We start from the raw sequence: 10424 nt of genomic DNA on the forward strand, positions 1-10424 counted from the left end.
CATTATAAAGCTTCTCAAAGTAAAATAAACAATGATTTGTACATAATGGAATTCTATGAAATACACATGCTTTTCAGATCTTAAGTTAAGTCAGCTCAAACCAGGAAAAAATACATTTTTATTCTATGATCATAAGTTAATACATAACTTTATTTAACTCCAATTTTTATTACATTTCTCAATGTGATCTTAAAGTTCTTATGTTTCAATTACAATGCACTTGTATTATTCTGAGCAGAGGCCTAAAAACTCTAAAACAACTATCGAATTTGTGAAATAAAATAAAATCTTTAGACTAATCTCAGTCTAAGAATATGTGTTATAAAATTTGCTTATCAGCCAATAACGTAGCTCAACTTTGAAGGTACTATAATAAAAATTAAAAAAATAATTTCCTGTAGAAAAGTAAAAAGTAAGAAAAAAAAGTACATGCAAAAAGACATGTTAGAGTTAAAACTTTTAGCTTTCGCAGCGGATTCCCAGTGGGTGAAGTTTAACTAGTAAAACCCTTTAATATAATATACAAATTTCAAATAAATTCTCCTACTTTGTCTGCAGCTTTTAAGTACCATAAAATTATATGTACACCTTCATTGCATTGGTATTTTATAAATTGTCCCATTGGCAGAAATTGCATTATCAAACTAAAATAAACTATGTATCAATCTTATTACACCATTTAGGTACGCTGTTGGTAAATATTACACTATTTGTCTATTATGTCCTGGTTTTTATAACCAAGGATATTTACAATACTGAAAGGTTCACAGATATTTACATTTATCAAGTACAAGAATGCAAATAAAGATTACACCAAAATGACCATGAGATTAAGCTCCCCGAGTCAAAAGCAGTCATCCCGTCTTTGGCTCCTTAAAGTCCAGTTTGTTCATTACTATCAGCGCTATCACTGCTATCACTGCTATCACTTCTATTATCATAGGCATTGTTACTAATTCCATCAACATCTATGCTGTAAGGATTCTCTATAGGTGTCTTCAAAGGTTTCCTACAAGCACAAAAAGCAGAAACATGTTTTAGCTCCATGTCAGTGATGGGTTAACACGTTAGAGGTTTTCTGAAGACAACACTCACTTCTTCCTCTCCCTGACACCAGATATGATGAGGTAGACACCCAGCAGCACCACGATGCCCATGACGACACCAAATACCACCAGCCAAACCTCCACTGGCTGTTTAACAGGCGGGGCCAGCGTTGGCAGGATACCTTCAAACTCAAGAGTTTGGTCGTCTAACTGGAAGGCTTCATTGATTCGACCTCGAGATAACCTGGATGGATGGCAAAATGAGCATTTTATAGATACACTCATATAAAAATATATTTTGTTTTAGTTAGATTATTTATAGTTTACATAAACTATAAGTAATTCTAAAGAATTAAAAAAAAAACATAGCAAATCACGTAGCAGCTGTGCAAGCTTCTGATAGCTTATTAGTTACAGTATACTCAGGTTAGTTTATTTTGACGCAACAAGCTGCTTTATTGGGTGACATCATGGATATGATTGAGAAATCAGCTAAAATGTCACAAACAAAATGATAAATCTCCACACTTTTAGCTGATTGCTTGATATTATGTCAAGGTGTCAAGTCATCCTGTCAAAATCTTTGTGTGCAAACACAAATTACATGAGAATGCCCAGCCGTAAAATCAAATAAAAACCTAAAAGTGAAGATGTTGGCTAAAGCTGGTAGGGGAATGCCATTAAGCACAGTAGAACAAGTCCTGTTCTCTTTCACCCACTACTACTGAAATAATGCAATTCAATTCAAAAATATTTTATCGATCCTAAACAAATCAATAACCCGAAGAGCTGCTTGGCTAAAAGGGGCCATAACTCCATAATGAACAAAAAAAGGCTTAAATTGTGTTTGCAAAATACAGTCATAGACCTTAATTTTTGAAGATATGCTGTTGAAAGTCTGAACCCCATCTCAACCATGCAACCTCTTACTGTACCATCTTAAAATACAGTAAGAGATCGCATGCTATGAGGATGTGTTGCTGGAACAGAAACTTGAGCTAACTTTGAAATATTTAAACACTATTTTAAGGATGTGAGGGACCTGTTGGAATTCCAAATAGACCTTTATCCTTACCATGCTGCCAAATAAAGTAGATAAAAAAAAATAGGTTGATTTAAAAAAAAGATTAGATAAAGTTTCCATCACTAAGTTACAAATGTAACTCAGTTACATCTGTTTTCTTTTTCAGGAACAATGGGTTAAAATACAGTAAGCTATTATTGTGAAGGGAAAACCAAAGTGTGTGTACTAAAATGCAATTTACAAAAGGCAAACAAAATATGAAACAGTATTTCAAAGAAATGCAATAGAAAATTACTGTTTAGGCATTTATAAAATATAAATTACTAAGAGAATAATAACTTAAGGTTAGGTTTGGCTTGATTTGATGTCAGATATTAAGAAGAAAAGGTTGTATACAGTATCTGTTTTAAAAGTGTACCTCATAACCTTTACAGCTTCATGTAAACCAAATGACTGTTTTATGTGGTAAATAAAATGGGAGTCCAACCTGATGGCTGCTTTCAAATCAGATGTGGAAATATAGGCAGAGGGGTTTCCTGGCTCTGAGGCCCTCATGTAGAAGGAGATCCTTGGTGTTTCATCAAACGTGAAAATGTTCTCCGATCTAAGGGGGTAAAGTGAAAAAATTATATCAGAAAACATCAGAAGCACAGGGTCCAAGTTAATAAAGAAGAATGAATTGTTTAATTAAAATCCTCAGGATGAAGCAGGATACTGACGTGAAAAGAAGTGTCTGCCTCTTTTGGCTGTAGTACTGCCTCAGGGCATAAGCAACACTGGCCTTGAAGAGAAACATCTCGTTTTCATTCCAGGGATACTGAAAGAGATGTTTGTGACATAATATTCATAAGAAGAGAAAAAAAATACAGACTGGACTTCATGTTCATTGCAGCCGAATATGATAATACTCACAGCATCTTCCCCCAAAGCAGCTTTCAAACTTATTCTCACTTTAATGGCTTGTTCTGAAGCTGTTAATAAACAAATAAGAATTGATTTGGTTTTCCCCCATATATAATCTCTGTGTTGTCCCCTATAAATAATCTCTGGCCTGGTTGATAGATTGTTTAGGATGATACTATCATAATCTATTTTTAAAAGAAAAAAGAAAAACTAATGAATTGATCACATCCAAGTTGTTTATGAGCTACTTTCTAGTAACAAATGCGGTCAAAAATAAGGTTTTCCTGGAAAAACTAATTCAAATCTAGTGTTTATTCTCTTCTTTCTTCATATTTTCTTAATATCAATGCATCTTCAAACAATAGTTTTAGTCACAAATCATACAATAAGCTCTTGATTGACAGATTTATTGGTCAATTTAATCCAAAACATTAAATTGACCAATAACTTGAATAAATAAGACATGAATTAATAGGTGGGATAGTTAAGAATAAGAATGGGTGATTATCATTTTATTTGTCTGCTGATGCCTATATATTACTCTGACTCGCTAATCTGCTTTAAAAAGGCTAAATAAGTGATCTTATTTTTACTCACATGGATCTGCTTTCTTCCAGCCCACAGTCCTCTTGTTTTTCAGGTTATCTGCCTTCAACCAGTCATAAAGTTTTTGGAAGTAATCTAACAAGGCAGTAGCATCCATTCTTGTATCTCCGGATATGGTTTTCAAAGCCCTGGTCCAGGACTGAGATCTCCCTAATTCTAACATATCTCTGTGGAAAAGCAGCATGAATACTTTTAACATCCTTGTAACTTTAAACATATGGAAGACATACATTAATTATCTTTATGTAGAAGAAAAAGACATGGAGTGTACACACAAACATGAAGTAGATACCTCAGCTTGGTTCCTGCTGCCATAGAACCAGTGATGTCACATGAGGACAGATCACCCACATGATTAGCTGCCTTACAAAGCGCTTTCTGGAACTGAAACTGGTAGATGGTTCTGGTAAAATACCTGGAAAGGAAAGAGCAATACAAACACATTATTAGACTGAGCTTGTGTTACACTTTTATACGTATAAAATGATTGTTACTTTCTCCTTTGTAAGTGATATAGAAAAAGAATTGTTTTTAAGGAAGCTTTAAGATTATAACACGTTCAGTTTTAAGATTACAAATAAGCTAATCTTAGACAAAAGATAAAAAAAACTTTTTTCCATTTGCTTTATGCTGAACCTTAAAACAAATGTGTTACCTGATGAAGGAGTAGTCTCCAGATACATGAAACAGAGCGAGTGGATCGCAGTACGTTTCATCTCTTTCTACTGGCTCAGCAACTCCCACCAGATCCCTCCTGTTGAGACAAAGCTGAATCAGCACTAAGCACACTGACAGATCTGCAGTTAGGAAGCTACTTCACTCCACAACACCAAACACTTGAAGTTCTCTTATTTTCCCATATTCCCTAGGGTTATAATCAGAACATGTTTTTTTTTTTTATTGGTTTAAAAAAACCGATGAAAAGAGGAGCATCACTGAATTAGACCCCATTAATTCTTACTTCATCTCCCACCAGCGCTTCATCCATTCATCTTTGGAGAAATTCCCTGCAAGCACCTGCCAACGCCACTCCTCCAGCATGTAGGTGAAAGGAAGAGTGGCCACGATGGTAAGGGCCTGTTTTAATAAGAAGTTGATCTCAGTTTCTACAAAACAGAACAGAAGAAAATTAAACAAGAGGAAAAAGGATTATTAAGTCAGTTATTTCATTTTCTCTATGTGCCCGATCAGCGCCTATCTATCACAATGCAACACAGAGACACATGGGAAAGGCATACAGGCACAGGTGATTAATATGAGCCCATGGAAAATCATTTAATCTCTAAACACAAATATTCTAACTTTTCCGTAAGTCTAAGACTGTTTTGCTATGGTTGCATTTATACACTTTTAATATTTGCTGCTAAAGCAAAGGAGATTAATTCTTTATTCTTATCTTTATGACATTTCCAGTATACGTTATCATACACAAAGTTAGCTAAGGGTCTAGGGTCAGGTTATTTTGAAACTTCCTGTGTTACTGAAGCTGTTTTTAACCCGCAAGCTTTTCAAAAGGCAATAAAAAAACAATCTGATTTGTTATCAGTCAAGTAGGGGCCAGGTTTCAATCTTGAGGTTTTATCATTAACAAGCTTTGTTCATCCTTAGCCCCTAAGGTTTCCACAAACTTGAATAATCAGCAAAATACACCTATATATCAATGCTTGGGTGAAATTGAGTTTAGAAGAAAAATTCTTGGACTATATGTTCAGATTAAGGTGGTTCAGCTTTATGGTTTAGATTTTACTAAACAATCACTGCCATATATCTAATGTTGCGGTTCAGTGTTTGGGATCGCATAATGAACACACCAGCATCATAAGTGAAGCTTTCAGAGAGAAGTCCCAGACTCTTCAGGTGTTTGGGCGTGGCAGCAGAGAGAGACATAATTTCTCCGACGGCCTCATGGAATCCCTCGTTAGCCCCGTCTCTCAAAAGGTAGGACAGGTTGCGGTACGCCATCTGGTACTGGTTGTGACCCATCTCATGGTGCACAGTGAGGAAGTCGTCCATGTTGACCTTGGTGCACATTTTGATCCTGGAGACATATCAGGATAAGTGTTAATCTCAGCAGTTACACGGGGCAATGTATTTACAGCAGTTCAACAACAGCAATAAAACAATATGAGCAATAAAATACTCCTGAACTGTTCGGTCTAACAAACATGGAGTCAACGAGCTACAATTTTATGGCTGCTTTTATTCAAGTAATATTTACCCAAACGGATACACGTTGAGTCATAAAATATAACACTTAACATTTAAGCAAACATTATCGCTTTTGGTTGCTAGGTAATCATTTAAACTCATATTTTACAATCCTGACTTTGATTATCTTTATTGGCAGGGAACTTTAGTGAACGATTCATCACTTTTCCAATAACCTCTCCATTTATAATGCTGGTATAACAGTGTAATCGATACCTATCTTTAAAACACAGTGAGCCCGGCACCTAAATATGTAAAAATATGTGCATGTTTTTGACTTTCTCCCACCGGAAGTCCTCTCTGTTTCCCATGTCCCAGGCAGTGGGGTGACAGACTACGTCCCTTCCATCGTTTGGCTTCACCACCATGGAGTTAGTCCAGAAGTTGTCAAACATCTTGTATAACCCCACAGACATAAAGAACTTCTCTGCTTCTTTGAAAAAACGCATTTCATCCCAGCCCTGAAATTTAAGTAAAATTTAAAACACAAAACAATTTTTATTTTCCATAAGTGTACGCTCTATATTGTAGTTATCTTCATTTTGTATATATGTGTAATGCACCTGTTCCACCATAGTGTTGCTGACATCAATGTCTTCTTTCTCACGATAGGGGATTGACATATTATACAGGTTGGTCCAGAATCGTCCCCACATGTCACCTGAAACCATAAAAACTTGTTAATATATTTTTATTTTTTTCTGAAGCTTAAAATTGATCCTGAAATGTTATTTCAACTGTAGAATACAGCTATCTTAATCAGATGTAATCAGATTTTAAAATAAATTCTGTTTAATGCTGTTCAGTAGAGTTGTAGTGTAATACTTTGACCAACAGAGGGAGACAACTCCAGTTCTGATGGTAGACTCAAATAGGATAAAAATCTGTTTAACTGATCCTTCCCTAAAATGATTAGTATTTAAACATCTATGCATTACATTTTTATCACAAGTATGATAATACAGAAAACCGAAGATTAAAAATCAAATAAGCATAAGGGTTATTATGAGTAATTGACAGAACAATTAAATGTTTGATGTTTGAGGAACATTAGTCACTTCTACTGACACCCGTTGGCTCTCAACTCATGTCTTGTTATCTGTGGACTTGTATCCTGAATTACAGAGTATTTTCTCTCTAATACAGGATTGGATGAAACCGTCATCAAGTCAAGTTCATAAAATTTTCTTGGTTACCCCATTTGACCCTGCTTCCACCAGCTATCAGCCTGATTATGCAGCAATTACATTTTTCTTGGCTTTATTTTGAAAGTAAGAATTTTATGGGAAAAAAAACACCATGTAACATTTTTAGTTTATGTATATTAAAACTTGTATGCCTCAGTTATGCCATTATGACGTTAACATACCAAGTAGGTGGGCGGGCAGGGGTCCCTCTGAGTCAGTGTACTCTGGGTAAACCTCCATAAGCTTGGCCCTCACATAGGCATGCAGCTCCTTGTATAAAGGCAGGATCTGCAAGCAAAGTATGACAATGACATCCCCAAAAGTGTTCTCACACTCAATTTTCACTGTTATTAACTGTTAATAGATAATAACCTGTTTGTAAATTGAACGAACGTCTTCCATCAGCTGATCCCTGGTGTACTTGAACTCAGGATCGTCCTCCAGGGTCTCATAATTGTATCTCCAGTAAGCTCCATAGTCTTTAAAGCCTGAAGGTTTGTAAGGGTCACAGAACCAAGTTAAACGCTGTCTGTTTGTGCAATAATTGTGGAATAACAGGATGCAAAGTTTCTTTTACACAGAGATTTAACCAAAAATACAAGAGGAGGGGTGATGTTAAGGATAAACCTAACAAAAGGGGCATAAAGTAATACAACACTCTCATCTCTTCCTGCCTTATCTGGCTTTATCTTTACTAACCCGCCGTTCAGTTCCTTATCAGTTTTATTCCCTGGTAGAAGTTTTATAGTCCGTCAGCTCAAACTCTGAAGCTGTCCTGACACTGGCACATTGTCTCCCTGCTCTTTATTTACCATTAAGTTGGGATGCTTCATTCTTCAGATCCACGTACTCTTCATACAAAGGCCTCATCCTCTTCCCCACCTCTTTCCTCCAGCCTTCCCACACATGGAGACGCTCTGAGTAGCTTTTGCTGTTGGCCATAATTTTCTCCAGTTCTGAGATTCAGATGAAAATAAAACAACTTTGTTAATAGTAACACACATATAGAAAAGTTACAATGTGAGTGAATAGAGCCATAATAGAAACAGATTATTTTATTTAGTTGAAAAAAACATGAAAAAAAAAATGCATAAGTATGACAAAGTATAACTGACTGCAGTGTAGGAAAAGCAAAAATTACTCCCTTAAATGGCATTTGTCCCATTATATAGTACATGTTATGGGTCCCTTTAATGTGGAAATATTTAGGATGTGATAGTTATCTGATTTTTTTTACCTAACAAAACAGACATTTTAAAAGGGAGTATAAAAACACTTCATGTCTTCTCTGTAACTAAATGATGAATCTGTTCAGAGAGTTTAGATTCAATAAAATGAGGGAGAAAAAGAAGACAACGTTGGACCAAATTCACTAGAGAGCATACAGAGACAAGCAGGAAAAGTTAACAACTCAAAACAGCTGTTTTTATTTAGTGGCACAATTCTTAGTAAACAGATACACGAGGAAATGACTGCTTTTTATTGACAAAGAGACTAAAGCATGATGCAACATGTTCTAGGATAATGTTATAAGGTATACACAGTCACATAAATGTGTGCCATATTGATTGAATATTGATTAATATTTGCCGTTATTTTAGTCTTAGGCTGAAAGAAAGTCACAAAGAGAGGAGGGATTGGACATTTAAGTAAATGTTCAGATCATTGTTTACAGATATTATCTGTCGCAGTAAAGATTGCATAGATGGTAGAGTTATCATAAGGGTATCCTCTGACTCTGTGAGGTTTTGTTAATTTATAACTTCATTATCTATCTTTGTCAGCACCATTATGTCACACGAGCTGTTTTCTTTAATAACAGACTGTACCTGGCTCCAAAGTCTCACACTTAGTTGGGTTGTCGGGCAGACAGACTGTTGCAGTGCTGTAGATTGTGCTCATCTCATTCAGGATCTCATTGAGCTACAAGAAATATTTCACAGAAAATAATAATATAATGCTTAAAACACCTTTTAGAAAAAAAAATATTTGAATACTGTATGAACAAACCATAAAGAAATTATGGGAATATTAGAATAAAAAGTCTTACACGTGAAGCTTTATCCGGGGTGAGAGCACCCGAGCCTTTGTCTTGTAAAGAGATGAGCTGTAATTTCATCTGCAGGTCTTTAATTTGGTCGATGGGATATTTGAGCGACTCCTCTGACATCTGGCTGTAGTAGGTGCTCCAAATCCTCCCCTGTTCTGACTTCATACAGTAATAACAGATTTCTATTACAATGTGATCAACAACAACAAGATGAATCGATGAAGAAATCAAGGACCTACCACTTTGTCTGCGTTCTCCTGAGTGATGTTGGTGTTGTAGTTCCATGATGCCAATGAGCTCTGGTACACCTTGTCAGTGGCATTCTGTTCAAACCTTTTCAGAAACTCCCTCGCCTCAGACTCCACGTCTGCCTCAGTCACCAGAAATACAGCTGAGGACACAGCCAGAAGTGTTAGGAAAGTCCCAGGAGACATCTTGGCTTCTTCTGCTTCATACATACACAATCAAAGTGACTCTGAGGAAGAAGCTCACTGTACACTTATACAGTTTTGATAATCTTCTGAGCTGCCTTGGCCTTTGGACAGCAGAGCCATTAGAGAGGGTGTATCAGAGTTTTCATTTACAGATGCGATATGCAAAAGGAACACTCAGCGTCACTCAGAGTCTTAGTCATACCTTGATGCTTTATCAGCTAATAAATAGAATGCATTTCTTTTTTAGAAGACTTTGCACATTTACGATGTTGTTACTTGTGACTTAGTTTTAAAATGTCTAACTTCAGTAGGTTTAAGATTTATTTTTTTAAGTGGTCATAAACCATTAAAAAAATGAAAGTATCATAAAAATTATACTGTGGGAGAAAATAGCAGAAAATCACACAAAAAAATAACTTAAAATGGTTTGCAAACACCCTTACCAGACCCTAGTGGGTTTCCAGGAGGAAACACAAGTCATGAATTATGGTTCTAAATACTGATAATAAATCAGCAATGAGGTTAAAGTTCAATACTAACATGTATAGCTTGAACCCGCTTATATCGGCTCCTTGTTTGATATCTTTGCTTTAAAACAAACATTCAACAAACATTCAATGTCATAGTCATCTTATTTTTACTTTAATGTAGCTACTTGGGTGAAACTTCAATCACTGTAAAAATAAAATAAATAAATGGGAAGATTAAAGCAAGCTTTTCAAATAACAAAAACAAGAACAGACATTTTTTTCACAAATTATTTGGAATCCAACAGTGCCCTCGTGTGGACAGTGTTTGGAATTACGGTATGTTAACACCTTTATTAAAATAAGTAATTTTGAATTGATGTTAATTGATGCAGCTAATATCAATTTAAATTTTTAAAATATAAAAAAGGGAATATTTTTCAACATATTAAACATGAGTAAAATATAAATGCCATCCTGCAATAAACATGTTTAAAAG

The 10424-nt window shown here is 35.4% G+C and overlaps 1 protein-coding gene across 1 annotated transcript; it reads right to left on the reverse strand.

Moving 5' to 3' along the window:
* Positions 1–98: 98 nt before the first annotated feature.
* On the reverse strand, positions 99–9544 carry ace2 (angiotensin I converting enzyme 2). Its single transcript, XM_038283260.1, has 18 exons — positions 9264–9544; positions 9025–9183; positions 8804–8897; positions 7787–7930; positions 7347–7462; positions 7157–7262; positions 6351–6448; positions 6076–6248; positions 5391–5617; positions 4541–4685; positions 4235–4333; positions 3872–3994; positions 3571–3746; positions 2983–3041; positions 2790–2887; positions 2558–2674; positions 1096–1290; positions 99–1009 (listed from the first exon to the last, which is right to left on the reverse strand). Exons 1-18 carry the CDS (start codon positions 9480–9482, stop codon positions 874–876), a joined length of 2484 nt encoding a protein of 827 aa, XP_038139188.1. The 5' UTR covers positions 9483–9544; the 3' UTR covers positions 99–873.
* Between the last annotated feature and the right edge of the window lie 880 nt (positions 9545–10424).

Source organism: Cyprinodon tularosa, unplaced genomic scaffold, assembly GCF_016077235.1.
Source record: "Cyprinodon tularosa strain WSP-4 unplaced genomic scaffold, ASM1607723v1 ctg191, whole genome shotgun sequence".
Lineage (NCBI taxonomy): Eukaryota > Metazoa > Chordata > Actinopteri > Cyprinodontiformes > Cyprinodontidae > Cyprinodon > Cyprinodon tularosa.

Coding starts and splice junctions, on each gene's coding strand:
- ace2 (XM_038283260.1), bottom strand. CDS start 9,482: ATGTATGAAGCAGAAGAAGCCAAGATGTCTCCTGGGACTTTCCTAACA. Junction 8,898..9,024: donor CCCCGGATAAAGCTTCACGT/GTAAGACTTTTT, acceptor TATTTCTTGTAG/CTCAATGAGATCCTGAATGA. Junction 7,931..8,803: donor GTGTGAGACTTTGGAGCCAG/GTACAGTCTGTT, acceptor TCTGAATCTCAG/AACTGGAGAAAATTATGGCC.